The 17,046-nt window shown below is 30.1% G+C and overlaps 1 protein-coding gene across 1 annotated transcript; it reads left to right on the forward strand.

Annotated features, from left to right (window-relative positions):
* Positions 1-2,624, forward strand: LOC100778044 (protein VAPYRIN). The gene has a single exon (XM_003548416.5). It carries the CDS (start codon positions 915-917, stop codon positions 2,463-2,465), a length of 1,551 nt encoding a protein of 516 aa, XP_003548464.1. The 5' UTR covers positions 1-914; the 3' UTR covers positions 2,466-2,624.
* The last annotated feature ends 14,422 nt before the right edge of the window (positions 2,625-17,046 follow it).

Raw genomic sequence — 17,046 nt, forward strand, 5'->3', positions numbered from 1 at the left:
AATCGAATATGCCGCCAAACCGGTACCTTGATCATTCAGATTGATTAATATATAAAATTTACATTTCTTGTTGATCACCCCCAGAATGTTTTCCCAAACGACCAAACCTAATAATAAAGTAACAGAAACAATACTGTCTGATAACTCATTACCTGTCATAAACAATCGTATTTTCAAACGTGACTTTCTCATAATACGTACATAATTACATAGAAAACAAAGGAGAGAAAATAGAATAAAAAAGCATCTTAGCAGCATTAGAAATCTATACTCATTCTTGGGGCAACATGCATCCATGTACAATACCATAACCAAACGTCACAATTCCTAATTAGTTAAAGACAAAAGGCACCATTAAACAACAAATTGGCCTTTACAACGATAGTAACTCGCAGGAAGAAGACAGAGATTGGTTATCATCCTTTTAACTTACACAACCGTGCTTTACTTCGTAGTTCATTAGAGACGCCGAATAGAACAAGTCACCATTGTTTTTTACAGCACCACTTGGCATTTTCTTAGTAAACCAAGCCGGCCCCTCACACATATAGTTTCTCCCATTACCCCTTCCCTTAAAATTTAAAGGCACACGGCCATTCATCCACATAATTCCCTTCTTCTTCAAAACCCTAAACTGAGAGAACTGAGAAACAACAACAACAACAACAAAGAGTACGTACCAGTAACTCAACTCAAGGTTTTTCAAAAACAATCCTCCGCGACCATGATCTGAACCGCAACATTTGTCCACGATCGTCATTTGGGTCCTAATATCAAAGTTTGTTTAACTGTTTGCGACCACAATTAGGATTGTATTAATCGCATTTGTCTGTAATTTGTCATCATATCAACAAAAAAAACCTGACAAAACAGCAACACGACGGATATTTAATACCTTGACTCTCAACAATCAGATGGACAGGCTGATAAAAGTTGATCCAACAAACACGGTCACAATAAGGATGGAGCCAGGCCAAAAATGTCATGGCCAAATAACCCTACGCAACGTCATGTACACCATGCCCGTAGCATTCAGGCTTCAACCGTTGATCAAAACGCGTTACACGGTGAAGCCACAATCGGGAATCATATCTCCGTTAGCCACGGTAACAATAGAAATACTCTACAATCTTCCACAAGGATCCACTCTACCACACTCATTTCCACAGTCCGAAGATTCCTTCCTCATCCACAGCGTGGTGGTTCCCGGCGCCACCGTGAAAGAACCTTCCTCCATGTTCGAATCCGTTCCCAGCGACTGGTTCACCACGAAGAAGAAACAAGTCTTCATCGACAGCGGCATCAAGATCATCTTCGTCGGCTCGTTGATCCTGGCACAGTTAGTCCACGACGGGTCCATCGATGAAATCAGACAAGTGCTGGAACACAGTGAACACACGTGGAAGAAAGCCGTTGACTCCGTTGATCAAAACGGAGACACGCTCCTCCACGTGGCGATTTCTAAAAGAAGACCCGACCTCGTGCAGCTCCTCCTCGAATTCAACGCCGACGTGGAATCAAAAAACCGTTCCGGCGAGACCGCGTTAGAATCAGCGTGTTCCTCCGGAGAGGAACTAATCGTGGAGCTTCTCTTAGCTCACAAGGCAAACACAGAGAGAACGGAATCTTCTTCATTGGGAGCGATACATCTATCGGCGAGAGAAGGACACGTGGAGGTATTAAGATTACTGTTGATGAAAGGAGCCAGAGTTGACTCGTTGACCAAAGACGGTTACACCGCGTTGCACCTTGCGGTTAGAGAAGGTTTGAGAGATTGCGTGAGGCTGTTACTGGCGAACGAGGGGAGGACAGACATTAGAGATTCAAGAGACGGTGACACGTGTCTGCACGTGGCGGCGGGTGTGGGGGACGAGAGCATGGTGAAGCTTTTGTTGAATAAGGGAGCTAATAAGGAAGTGAGGAATTTTAAGGGAGAGACTGCGTATGATGTTGCTGTGGAGAAAGGAAAGGCGAGCGTGTTCGACGCGCTGAGGCTGGGGGATGGGTTGTGTGTGGCGGCGAGGAAAGGGGAGGTGAGGAGTATCAAGAGGCTGATTGAGGGAGGAGCGGCGGTGGACGGGAGGGACCAGCACGGGTGGACGGCGTTGCACAGGGCGTGTTTTAAGGGGCGCGTGGAGGCGGTGAGGGCGCTGTTGTTGGAGAGAGGGGTTGAGGTGGACGCGAGGGATGAGGAGGGGTACACGGCGCTGCATTGCGCGGTGGAGGCGGGGCATGGGGACGTGGCGGAGGTGCTGGTGAAGAGGGGCGTGGATGTGGAGGCGAGGACGAGTAAGGGTGTGAGTGCGTTGCAGATCGCGGAGGCGTTGGGGTATGGTGGGATTGCCAGGGTGCTTGTTGGTGGTGCTGCGGGACACGTGGCGGAAGGGATGAAGAAGGTTGCAAGGAGGAGGGAGAGGGAGATTCGGGCTAGCTTTGACCGGTCAATGCCTTTGGCTGTTCTCTAGCTGCTAAAATTTGCTCTCTGCTTCGTCAAATCACTGAGATTATTGTTGTAATTTGTGCAGGAAATTTGTTCATTTTATCAAACGTCTTCTTCTTCTGCTTAATTTTCATTACTTATTGTAATAATATTAAACTGAGTTTATGAAAATTATTATTCGATGCGATCCGACGGGTGGTAAATTGATGATAAATTTTTTTAAAGAGAATACTCTCAAAATGAAGAGAATTCTTGGGCAAAACAAATCAACTCCTTGTTTTGAAGATGACATTTACTACATTCATTCCACTTTTTTTCAAAAAAATACTCATATATCGTCATTCAAGAAAGTACGTTATGAAAATTATTCTTTTTTTGAAATACAAAAATTTAAATATCATTTTAAAATATATTTTTTTCAGAACCCATAATTATAGGTTTTGGAAAATACTATTTAGAATACAATTTTGATTTTGAATTCTAGAAAGTACTTTTCATAAGCCAAATATTTTTTGGAAAGTAATTTTCAAAATTTAATAAAAAAAACATGTTGTATTTGTTTCAAATTTTTTTTAAAAAAATGGTCATTTCAATAAAGTGACAGATAAAGAAAATATTCTAATATGTTTATACTTCACCATCTGAACCTCTAATCAAATTACACACATTTAAATTATGTATGAAAATTCAAAGCTTGTAAACACTTTTCCTAGTTTGTAGCTAGATAATAAATCTATTATATTAGATAACTAAACCAAAAACATGAAGTAAAAAGGAATGTTTTATTGTCATGGAAGTAAAAAATAGGATGAAACAAAGGAAGAATTCTAATGAAAGAGATAAGAAATGTTTTGTTGTCATGGAAGGAATGCATTGTTGGGGGGAGAGAGGGAGTGTGCGGTCATGTGAAGGAAAGAATAAGGTTTGAAATAAGACTCCTCTTTGTTTTACTTACGTCCATGGCAATAAAACATTCATTTCTTTCTCACTTTCTTGGTTTTAGTTATTTGATAGTTTTATTATCTTGTTACAAACTAGGAAAAATGTTTACAAGTTTTGAATTTCCCTACCTGATTTGCACATGTTGTATAATTTGGTTAGAAGTTTAAGTGGTGAAGTATAGACACATTAAAATAATTTCTTTGTCTATCACTTTACTCAAATGATCATTTTTTTGGATTTTGAAACAAATGCAATATGTTTTTTCATTAAATTTTGGAAAGTACTTTTTGGAATAAAAAATTAAAATTGTATTTCAAAAAGTATTTTCCAAAACCTATAATTATATATTTCAAAAAGTACATTTCAAAATTGATGTTTAATTTTTGTATGTTTTCAAATGATGTTTAAATCTTTGTAGGTCAGAAAGTACTTTCCAAAATACAAAAAAGTAAACATCAATTTTGGAATGTACTTCCTGATTGATGATATAAAGATATTTTAACTGTAATGAGTATTTATTCTAATAAGGGGACTGTACTTAGAAAAGAAAATACCAATTTGAATCATGGGCTTTATTATTTTACATTTATTTTTTTTGTCTTGGTTTGAGAATTGAGTTAAGATTAAATAAAATGAAAAAAAAAAGATAAATTTAAGTGTTGTTGACAAATAAGTTCATTAAACCCTTTATCTAATTTTGTTTATCAACCCATAATGCTCACCAAAAGAAATCTACATGCCTCTCAACCAGCATGCGTTTGGATGGATTATTTTCAATGCTTAAAGGATTTTTATTAGGAAAATGAAATAAAAAAATGGTGTATTTAGCATTAACCAAGTAAGAAAAATAGTTAATAAATAATAAGGCATGCTTAGTATGACAATAATCACATATTAATTTTTCTAGCATTATGAGAGAGTTTCGAAAAAAAATATAGTTATTTTTCTAAATTTAAGTTGAAATAAACATGCTAAAAAATGCCTACAGTATCACTAAATGCATAAGGACCAAGTGAGTGGTGATTTATGTATAGTATGCGATAACTTATGGAAAAAAAAAATGTTTTTTTATTGTTGAAATAGTTAATTTGTAATTTGACCCCAAAAAAGTTTTACACCCAATTAAAGACGTATTTATTGTTCTTGGGAGGCCAATGAATACTGACTGCAACAGATGCACTTGTTGGGCTTTATGACATTCCAAAAAACTAATGGCTCGCAACTTAATTTCTAGCTTACGTACACGTTATAATTTTTTAAATGATTTATTTGTTTTCAATCAACTCAAATAAATTAGAGACCAAGAATACTACTAAAATCTATAATTCTTTATACGTGTAATTTGACTTTTTCCGAGGTGGGGGGAGGGGGAAATAACACTCATTTCTAGCCTTCAATTTTCTCCATTTTTTTCTCGGTGTGTCGCTATAACTGTTGTATCAACTTGACGAGCAAACAAACCATAGTCAAATGACTAAAATCTCATTTTTGCAATCTATGTGGGAAGAGACAAAAATGGCATCAAGAGTTTAGATGGCTGAAAAATGACAACAACATTAGTCTCGTATTTTTTTTATACTAAAAAAATGATGTGTACCATATAAGAGGACTTTTCATGTTGGTTGTAAAACGTAACACTCAATGGTTGGTATAAACTGTGAATAGCTAGCTAAGCCACCATGAAAATTGACATGTAGAAGATCACCAACCGCGCTAGGAGTGAAGGAAATTAAATTTTATTCAAAGGTTGGGTTGGTGATCACTTTAGAATTTAGATACCCCAGATTATGTGGAATGTAAACCAACACTTTGAAGTTTTTACTTGGATTTTTGTGTATACCTACTCTCCAGTCTCAAATGAACTTTTTTTTTTATTTAGCCTACCAGTCACAATTGAAATTGAACTTCCAAATAAACCCAAGTCTTATTCAAGAAGATCATGGTGGGTTGTGTGACATTAGCCTCAAGCGTATTATTTTGGTCACTTTCCTTTTCACTCAAACGTTATCAAAACTTACTATACATGGATGTCGTTTTGACAAGGTAAGTGTCATTTCCACTCAAGTACTTCAAGATATCATAAAGCAAAAGATGAGAATGATATTCTATCTTTTATGATGATAATAAAAGGAAAAGTAATAATAATAAAAGTTGTTTTTTTTAAAAGGGTTGGTCAAAATTTCATTTTAATTAGAATATAAATAATATTGCATGTACTTTTTTCTTTTTCTACAATTTTAATTTGCATCAAGCCATCAACCTTGGAGTTTCATTGAGTGTTGAGTATCCCACCCAAACCTCTCTCAAATCTCAACCAGGTAAACCACGTGCTGAACCACCCAATTGAGGAGGCGATTAATCAATAAAGCCCTTATAGGATATTCTATCATTTTTGTTCCAATTTATATATCGCTTCAGGCAAATGCAAGGGTGTTTCAACAACATTTAGATCTAAGGGTACGAATTCTCTCCTCTATAAACTAGTAAATTGTACATGATTTTCTTCATCCACCATTCAATCTTTTATTTTGGTTGATATCCACCCATTTAAACTTGCTTAAGAAAATGCTCACTTTTTACTGTAACGTGCATCAACGGTTTCCAGTAGGAGCACCTAACTACAACCATATGAGTAAGAGGGTTTGTTGAACATCCATTTTCAAGCTTGATTTTCAGTTTCCAATAAATAAAAGGATTTAAGGATTTTTCTTCATACATAGACCCTTTCTTTACTAGTTTACTTATATAAAGAATCTGACTATATTTATTACATAATTGCTATTTTGTACGAATAATCAAAATTGTTAGATAATCAAAATTCTAATGATATAGGTGAGAGGAAAATGTTTTTTTTATCCCCCAAAATCCTTACATGTCAATCCGTACCGTTTTACACTGAATATTTTCGTAATTCTAATTTTCCCCCTATTTATTACTACTATTTAAGATGTATGTGGGTTTTTTTAAGGATAAGAAGTATATGGTTGAAGATGTTTTTCTAGCTTCAGCACACTCAATAACTCAAATAAAGTTAATTGTGCATTTCTTAGATTGGTATTAATGCTTAACCATATTAAACATAATCAAATACTTTATGGTGTTGATGTTTTAAAATTTACTTTAATGCTACGATTTCAAAGAAAAATTACTTTAATGCTTCATTTTCTCTAATACTTTATTACCTTAATTTTCTATTGTTATTTTAATTTCTATTATTTTTTCTTTAATTTTCTCTAATACTTTATTACTTTATCTTCTCTTATCATTTACCACAATTACAATATTTTAATTACCAACGGTGCTTATTAATTAAATTATTAAGTATATTCATGTTCCTTTCTTTCCCTTGATAATTTATAATTTAAAATAAATTTGGTGAATACTCCACCAATAAACATTAATAGTAGATATAAGGTTCATCTGATCACTAAATGAGAAGAGAAAGAGAAATAAGTCGCATATTCAAATTTTTTCTAACAAAAATTAATAATTAACATTTATCAATAAATAAACATTAATAGAATACAATATTCATTTGGCACTTGTGAGAATTCGATCTTCCTATAAGCAATTATAAAAATTGTGATCTATATATATATATATATATATATTTCGGCACTACTCCTAATTAAGGTTAATCTCCCTGGGAAAAAAAATATGAAAGTTTGTGACCAGGTGGGGAAATCAACTACGTACTACTATTTTAAAACTACTAAATCCTACCATTGATAACACAACTGTTTGAAAGCACTGCCAACTTAAGTTTGGAAACATCACTCCAATCAATAACAATCCTACCCCAGGTAACAAAATACTGATTAGGAAAACACTATTTGAATCCATTTAACATTGCATTAAAGTTCTCAACAATTATATTTGCACGCTTCAACATTTTAATTTGCAGTCACTATTGAGATTACATCCTCGCATATCGTTATGTAAATATGCATTAACATCACATTTGCGCTTTTTGATTATTAGCACGCTTGAAGATACAAGATTGGGGATCAAAATCATGAGTCTCACCTTGTGTCACATTTTCTGTTTCATCCAATAAAATGTTGTGAGTCATCTATTGATTTCAGCTCACCCATGTTTAACAATATTTTATTTTTTTTTTGTTATTCTCCATCTCAAGTCTTGACCGTGGTAAAATCCTTCATCCTATCCCATGAGAAAACCTTCATTGCTTAGTGATAACCAACGCCCCCAAAATTATTCTCATTGATCCCTTAATGACAACCTTAATGTCAGCCACCGAGAAGGAAAAAAAAAAGTAGAGTGCTGTTGTCAATGAGGCACGGTGGTGTGATGGGAGTTGCATGGTGATGTTTTGGAGTGTTTTTCAACGGCATTTTAGCAAAGAGGAAGAAAGAGTGTGGTTTAGATTTGAGATGGGGAATAACGAAAAGAAGAAAATATTGTTAATCATATGTTGTGAGTGAGTTGTAATCATTAAATGGTGTGGTAATATTTTATTGGATGAGACACAGAATGAAACATAAGGTACAGGTGATTTTGATCCCAAGATGGATTAGATGATTAAGAGAGAAAGAAAAAAAAATCATGAGTTTAATTTCTTTTACTAACAAAACTATCTTTCTAACAAACATTTGTTAATAAAAAAAATGTTTAACGCATTTCGTTTTGTCACAGCACATAAACATTACATCCATGCAAGTTTTAACACAGTTAATTTGATATATACGTCAACTGATCACACTCTTGTATCTTCTTCTATTCAATTTGATTTGTCAACCCACTCTGCATTTAACTGATGACTTCAGGAGCTCAAGTAAAAATGGTCTTTCTCACATCTAATCTACAATTTGTTATATATGATATATCATTCGCCAACAATGCCTTCACCTTCAACTTCATATTAAAGATGATGTGGGCACTCCCAAATTTTAGCTTCAGTACTTAATTAGCTCAAATCCACAATTACCATGGATCAAACTAACAAACACCGCCACAAAAATCACACCATAAGATGGATAAATGTACACATGGAGCCAAAATTATCGTCCATTGATCCCTAATATCATCTCTCGTTAAAATAATGACTTTCTCTTACAATAAATTCATCCACCATTGGAAAAAGACAACACACAACTATAGACTAGACAATGTCTAACTTTGAAATTCATCTAATGAGCTTGGTGTTGGCTGGAACATAATTTAAAATATTTATAAGTTTCAAATTTGTTTTTTAACTAATATTTTAGTATGTGCATTACACATGAAAAATATTTTTTAAATAATTATAATATTATTTTTAAATTTATATTATAATTAAATTCGAAATAAATTAATAAAATATTTTTAAATATATAAATATATTTTAAATTTATAATGATAATTAAAATGGTAATGTAATATTATTTTATATTGAAAAGGATGGACGATTAAGAAAATAAATGTATTTGAAATGATTGTAAGAAATACTTATTTATTAGTTGGGGAAATTATATATGTGTTTAATATATCTTTCAATAAAAGAGAGAAAAAGTATTAACAATTTCGAATTAAGAGATTGAAGAGAATATATAAGAATTTCATTCTCTAAATTAAATAGTATATATAATTTATAATATAGAAACAAAAGGAACAGGAAAATAGATCTTAATACTTACAAACAATTGAAGATGCTAAGTAGTATTTATTCAGTATAGTCAACATATTCACTTCAAGCATGTTAGAATAGAAGCCAACTAACTTGTAAATAGCTTGGAAAAATTCAGTCCAAGGTTTGATTTTCCCGTGGTTTTTAATCTCTTGTAATCTCCTGTACCAAGAAGAAGAAAGCTTATTTCTTATACATAAATAAATGATATGATAAATATGTGAATATTATTAAATAATACTCTTAGTATTTATATATAAATATTGATATGATCACCGACTGTTTTCTTACTTGGGATGGGGGCCACGTCACGTGAGTGCTGAGCACCTCAGATTTGCCGTGGTACCACCGACAGTTATCGTGGTGCCGACACTACACAATATTAAACCGCAACTGATTCTAGCCTCTTTTGCATCACTTATTCATTTTATTCTATAAAATATAAATTGACAAATATTTTCTCATGTGACCTTTTTTTAGCTGTATCATTTCCTAAGGCTTAACTTAAATAACTTTTTAGTTTTTATATCTAATAGGATTTTAATTTTAACACTTTAAGAAATTTTGTTTTGATTTTAATTTTTGTAATGTTTTTACTTTTTAATTCTGGTTGTGAAATCACAACATTAACTTATGACTTAATATTTATCATAATTCTCTTACTTTCTAAATATTTTTTGAAGTATATATGGTTTTCTTTTAACAATATTACTCATTATATTTATTAATTTTTTTCACTTTTTATTTTGTTTTCAAAATATACAAACTTTAAAAAGGTGAAAAAATATTTTCCAAAATTTTATTTAAGTAGGAAAATAATGAATTAAATAGTAAAAAAGTATGTTCATCAATATTTTAAAATATCTTCGGTGGATAATTAATATAATTTTTATTATAGTATAATATTCATAAGTTGTATTATCTTTAATCAAATTTTAACAAATTATATTAAAAATTCTTTAATAGTATTTATTTTATTTAAATTTTAATAAATAATATATTTATTTTATATTTTAAAAAAATATAAATATATTAATGATAATATATTAGACATCTTTTTATACTTTTTTAACTTTAATTATTTAATTGAGAAGGTGTTTTTTTTATTAAATGAAAATCATTTTTTCAAAAATAATTAATAAAATATTAAATTTTGAATAAAAAGTTTATTAAACTATATGTTCACTAATATTATATTTTAAAAAAATTATTCATAGAATATTACTTAAAAATATAAACATTTCAAAATAGATTGCAAAATAAAATCACACTTGCATTATTCAAAATTGAAAAATATGAATTGCATTATAAAACTATTAAAGCTCAACCAAAAAAGCATTGGTTCCATATCAAACTAGATATGAATCCTTAATATAGTACTGGTTCATAAGATATTATGTTTGAACTTAATAGATAGAAAAAAAAATATACTTAAAAGATCCTACTAAGAGTGCAGTCAATTAAATATTTTGATGAAAATTAATTATCGATAAAATTAATGAAAATTTGATATCAATAATATGGTAACCGAAAAATTAATAAAGTGATATTGTTGGAAAAATCATTTTTTAACTTATCACAAATAATTAAATACTTCAAAAGAGATTTTTTTATTAAATGTATGGATAAAATTAATCAATCTTGTCTTTGATGCATAATTAAGTTAAGCGACATTTTTTTTATACATAAGTTAAGCGACATTACATAATACTCTTAAATACTTTTAATATGTTAAAATATATATTATATATTTTAAAAATCGGCACAACTGCACAATGACATGTCTAAAAGGTAAAGACATTTTTGTTCCAAAACAAAAGAGGTCTTGCTACATGTCTCTAGTGAATCAGTCAAATAAAGGCATGTGTCTGTGCAATATCAATGGCATGTATCATTCAGTTAGAGCGTACACGTTTGAAAATGCATAAGATGATTTTTTGGAGGTCAAAACAAGGCTGACCCCAAAATTATATGGGCACTTCAAAATATATATAATTATGAAGAAGTGGCTTGTTAACTGCTAATAAGAGTTTGGTTGCATATTACTTATAAAAATGACATGACATTGACGAATTTGAAATGTTTGGTGTATTAACGATATACTGCTTCCAACACAAATTAATATATTGAATTTGAAGTGTTTGCTATATATTAATGATATACTGCGTGCCTAAGTTTAGCTTTTAAGAAGAGCAAAGGAAATACTGTCAGCACACAATTTAGCCAGTTTAGCTTTTACTGCGAAAGAGGGAATCTGAATGAAAGAGCAATGGAAATAAATTAGGTTGAATAAGGCTTTATTTTCAGGTTTAGCTTATAAGCATGTTGGGACATGGTATACGTTAAGTGTTCATGTTAGATTTTTTTTTAATCATCTTATTAATATAGAATATTTATTATTTTTATGGATGATCAATCTTTTGTTAGAAAACTTAACTGATTACTTTTAATAGAATTAGTTTTTTTTAATTACATTTTTTCATTCACAAAAATCAAACATGAGATCTTATTTAAGAAATTAAGAATTAATTTCTGTACCATTTAAATTAACCCCTTGTTCTTGGTGTGTTCACATCAAAATTGTTATTATTAAAAGACCGAAGCCTTTGATTAGTTTTTGACGAGGTGTTTGCTTTTAATTGTTATAATTAAAAGATTGAAGCTTCTTACAAGCTAAATCAAGTAGAAATATACTTAATAATGCTAAAACAAATATATTGTTGGTCTTCTACAATAAGCAACAATAATAACATATGTAAGTTTTATATGTAATAATTCAAGTAGTGCAAATTAACTCATTTGAGTACTATTTGAGTTTAATTCTTGATGAAAGTAATTTTTAATCAGATTTTTCTTATCTTTTTGTTTAAATCTAGATTACTTAGAGTCCCTTTTTTCTTACGAAGGATTAAAATAAAAAGAATAATTAATTAAAGGTTTATAAGCAAATCTTTTAAGAGATTCTAATTAATCAGATTATGCAGCTTAAAAAATTACAAATATATATTCTAAATCAACTTTCTGGTTGACTTAGTATTAAACAATTTAGGTGAAACAAATAGTAATAGTAAGTAAATACAAATTAAAATACTTGGTATAGTAATCACTTGAATAATAAGATCCTTAGTTTTCTAAAATTATTTGATATATATTATATATGCAGCAAACTTGATGATTTCAGAGACTAAATAAGTAGGAAAAGAAGATTCATGTGTACTTTATGTTGGAAACTTTGTTGGAGATGAAATATGATTGTTTTTTAAGACGTGATTTGTCATTGTCGGACTTATACGTGGTATCTCACGCAACTCTGAGGATATAACATGAATTTTTCAGCCTGAGGCTATAGAATTGACAAGGAGGAAAACTCAAACTTAGGTCCAGAGCATTAAAAACAAAAAGAAGAGGATAAGTGTTTTTGGTGTGCTTTAAACAAGGACTGAGAAATTGTATCGACACGGTGAAGGGGAACAGGAAAATGAAAAAAATAATCTGAGAATTAAACTGACAATTAAACACATTAATAAAAACAATGGTCCAATAATTTGAAATTAAGAAAATCTAGTGGATTTGTATCACGACATGTCCAAGTGGTCTAAACTCATGCATGTGCTAGAAGTTTCAATTTCTTGTTAGTCATTTTGAAAACTCATATCACTCGGGTTGATAATAAACAAATGAAGTAATAGTGAGTTTGGATAGAATAATTTAATAGGTAATTTTTTTTTTTTAAGAAATTTAAAATAATTCGTGATAAAATAACTTGTTTGGATAGAGTATTTGAAAAAATATTTAATTTTTGGTATTTTTATGAATTATTTTGATAGGCTAAAATAGTGGGATTTCAAATTCTCTCAAAAAATATAAAATTTGAAATTCTTTTTTCGGATATGCTTACTCTAACTTACGTTCTTGCTTGCAACTCTTTCTCGTTCAACACTCACAACTACGGATGACCAAGGTTTTTATGGCCGATATCGACATAAGTTATTTTTCACTGACGTTGGCCGAGGTTTTTTCGATCATAAATTTTTTGTATGATGTCAACCATAGTTATTTTTTGCCAATATCAACTAAATTTTTTTTAGATGATGTTGGTTAAGGTTATTTTCTCACTAACGTCAGTCATGAGAAATTTTTGCTAACGTCAGCCAAGAATTTTTTTTGCCGTTGTCATCCAGGTTTTTTCAGTTGATGTTGACCAATTATTTTTTTGGCCGACATTGGCTAGATTTTTTCTATTGACATCGGTCATGACTAACTTTTGAGTAGACACCTATTAAGGATTTTCAGCCGACGTCAACTAGGTTTTCCAACCAACATCAGTCAAAGCTATATTTTAGCCAATATCGGTTAGGGTTATTTTTTAGCCAATGTTAGCTAGGGTGTTTTGGCTGAGGTCAACTAGATTTTCTTAGCCGATGTTGGTTAGGATTTTTTTACTGACATCAACCAGAGCTATTTCTTAACCACATTAACTAGGTTTTTTGGTTGATGTTGGCTAGAGTTTTTTTTTTCTGCTAACACCATCTAGGTATTTTTTTACCGACATCGGGCATGACTATTTTTAGTCGACATCGACTAGGTTCTTATAGTCAACATCCACTAAAGTTTTTTCGATCGACATCGGTCAGAGTTATTTTTTAGCCAACATCAGCTAAGGCTATTTTATAGCTGATGTTGGGTAGGGTTTTTTGTCCGACATTGGTCAAGACTATTTTTTAGCCAACTTCAACTAGAGATTTTTTGGCCAACGTTGACCAATGATGTTTTTCAGCCGACATCGGGTAGGTTCTATTGGTCGGCATCAACCAATCTATTTTTTAACCTATATTGGGTAGATTTTCTTGTCAACGCCTGCTAGGATTTTTCAGGCCGATGTTGGTTAAAAATAGCTTTGGTCAATGTTGTTCGAAAAGACCCTAGCCGGTGTTGGCCAAACAAATCCTAGTCGAAGTTGGTAAAAAAATCTAGTCAACATTGATTGAAAAATAGATTCAACTAACGTTAGCCAAAAAATAGCTCCAACTGACATCAGCTGACAAATATTTTCGACATGCTTTGACAAAAAGAAAACCCTATTTGATGTCGACTGAAAAATAGTCTTAGTTGATGTTGGTTTAAAAACATGACTGACTATGATAAGATAAAACAACCGTAATTAAAATTATCAATATTTTGTATTTATAAATTATTAAAAATTAAAAATATTTTTTAATTAATATTTCAAAATTAGATTGTGTTTATTTTCTATAAAGTTTAATATTAAAATTTCATCTATTTAAAATATAAAATTGAAATTTTACATATAAAAGAAATTAAATTGTTCTATTCAAACAAAGAATTTAAAATGGAACCAAATACAAGATTATTATTTATGAGAATTCCTTAAAAATAGGATTTTTTTAGATATTTCAAAGGAAATTTGAAAAATAAAGGATTTGAAAAATAAAGAAAATTTATGAGAATTCCTTAAAAATTAAAGTATTTGAAAAATAAAGAAAATTAAAATTAAAACATTTAAATTTTAGATATTTCAAATTCTTTAAAAGTTTGAAATTCCTGAACCAAATACAAAGATTATTATTTATGATACTATGCCTTTTATAATAATCAAAACTACACTACTTCACAAAAGTTTTATCTGGTTCATCCAAATATTTCTCTAGCTATGTCCAACCCCTCACAGACTTACAAATAGGATTTTTTTTTTCTCTAAACCAATCAACGATACAAATGTTCGTGTTGCCTTTTCAAACTACACCAGTAGTATTCTACCTAATTTATTACTAAAATATGTTGAAAAAAATTGGAATGTTTGAACGTGAAATATATAACTTTGCGTCATGCACCTTTCTTATCTTGGGATATCTCGTCTCAAAAAACAGATTTTGAGAAATGTCAACAACACCTTTTTTTTTAATACTCTCCTTTTTATTAACTGAAATCTTTTAAAAATTATAAATTATAGTAAGTTTCATTTAATATTTAATAAGTTTTTCTTATATAATTTTTTATAAATTTTAATCAATAATAAATTATTTGTTAAAAGAAAATAATATATAACCCTCCTCAACAATTTTTTTAACAGTTCGATCGTTTCGTTAGGAAAATTTGACTGTGCCAAACTGCCAATTGAATATCAAACTAAATGAATTTTTGTATTGTCATGATTGAACTATTTGATCGAATAAACTTTAATAAATTATTTAACATTACTTTGCTTACAAACTTTTCCTTTGACTTTCAAACATTTGACATAAGACCCTTTATCCTCTTCTTGTAGTCCTTATCTTATATATATATATATATATATATATATATATCAATTAGCTCAGCAATACCAATATAAGTCTGACTATCACGTAAACAAGTGTCATGCAAAAAAAAAAAACTAAATTCTAAAGAATATTTGTTAGGAAAGAAATTTTTTACGTTTGATAATCATGATGTCTGGGAACCATATAAATTCTAAAAATAAATAAAATTTATTTAGTTTATCATTATAAATATTTAGATAAGTTTTTTAAAATCATAGAAAAATTATGTGATATTTTATCATTTATGTTAATGTAATAAAAATATCATACAATAAAAAAATTACCTTTTCATGAAAAATCTTCGTAAAAATTTATTTAAAAAATATCATTTCTTATGAATATCAAACATAAACATGAAAATTTAATATTTCCCAAAATCTAAAAGTTTATCTCCTATGAAGGGCCCGAAAACTATAATATGTATGACAACACTTAAAGCATAATACAAAAAGAATGTGATCACACCATCATGAACCCATTCAACCGTATTATATATGCAGAAATGGGTAAGCTTTCCTTGATCTTGCTAAGACATTCGAAGGGATTGGAAATCCAAAACGACTGTCGTTTCGTCTTCCGGGTGTTACATTCCAACTCTGAAACTGCACAAAGTTTGCCTTATCCTTATTATGCAACCACCGCACACATGAATACCACATATGCAAGGCTATCGAGCAATCCTCAATAACTAAAAAATAATATCAAGTTGTACGATTTAACTATTAGCTTTATCTCTCAAAAAGAGAATTTACTGACGCATGATTCAAGCAGGCAAAAAAAAAAACAACTTGCAAACAAAATTGTTATCCAAAGATTCAAAACAACAAAATTCAACCCTTGACACACTTAATAATAGCTTGTATTTTCTTATTTCCTTTGTAAGTGTTCCAGGATATATAGCAAATCATGTTAAAAAGAAAATATTCACTTCGTCTATACTCACAATTTAAGCTGATAAACAGACAATGTTGCAAATAAAATTGTTATCCAAGGATTAAAAAACAACAAAATTCAACCCACCCACACACTTGTTGACACAAATAATAATAATTTATATTTCCTTTTTAAGTGATCCAAAATATGAATTCTAATATTAGATATGAAATAAATAACATTGAAAAGAAAATACTCACTTTGTGTAATATTCCATATTAATATCATGTTTGATAAAAAAAAAACAAAAATTCAAATCAAAACAACATTACACATATAAGTTTACACTTTCAGTTACTTTTTAGTTTTTTTTAGTAATTGATAAACTTATTTGATCATCTATATAATTTATAACTATTATAATGGCACCTCTAAAAAAAAATTATCATAATGGTGATATCTACTTTTCATCTCTATATTTTTTTAACTAAGTTGTCCCTTACCTAAAATTACAATATAAGAAGAGATTAAATTAATCTTTTACTCTAAAAGCTATTTTTCATTTTTCACCTTTTATTTTTTTCTTAATTTAATGGTTCTAACAAGTAATTTAACTTTAACGTTTAGTTTAGATTAAGAGAAAATGAAAAGTGAGATGAATTAAGAAATAACTCTTTTAAAGTTACACTTGAATTAACTTAATCCTTTCACTGTTTCACATAAATTATATTTCCTTCATCTCATCATAAGTGTCATGTAAGAAGAAAAAAAAAATCAAAATAAGTGTCATTTTTAAATTTTTAATTTAATATTAATTGTTTTTTTCACTACCACTCCTTGTAAGT

Source organism: Glycine max, chromosome 16 (assembly GCF_000004515.6).
Source record: "Glycine max cultivar Williams 82 chromosome 16, Glycine_max_v4.0, whole genome shotgun sequence".
NCBI classification, from domain to species: Eukaryota; Viridiplantae; Streptophyta; class Magnoliopsida; order Fabales; family Fabaceae; genus Glycine; species Glycine max.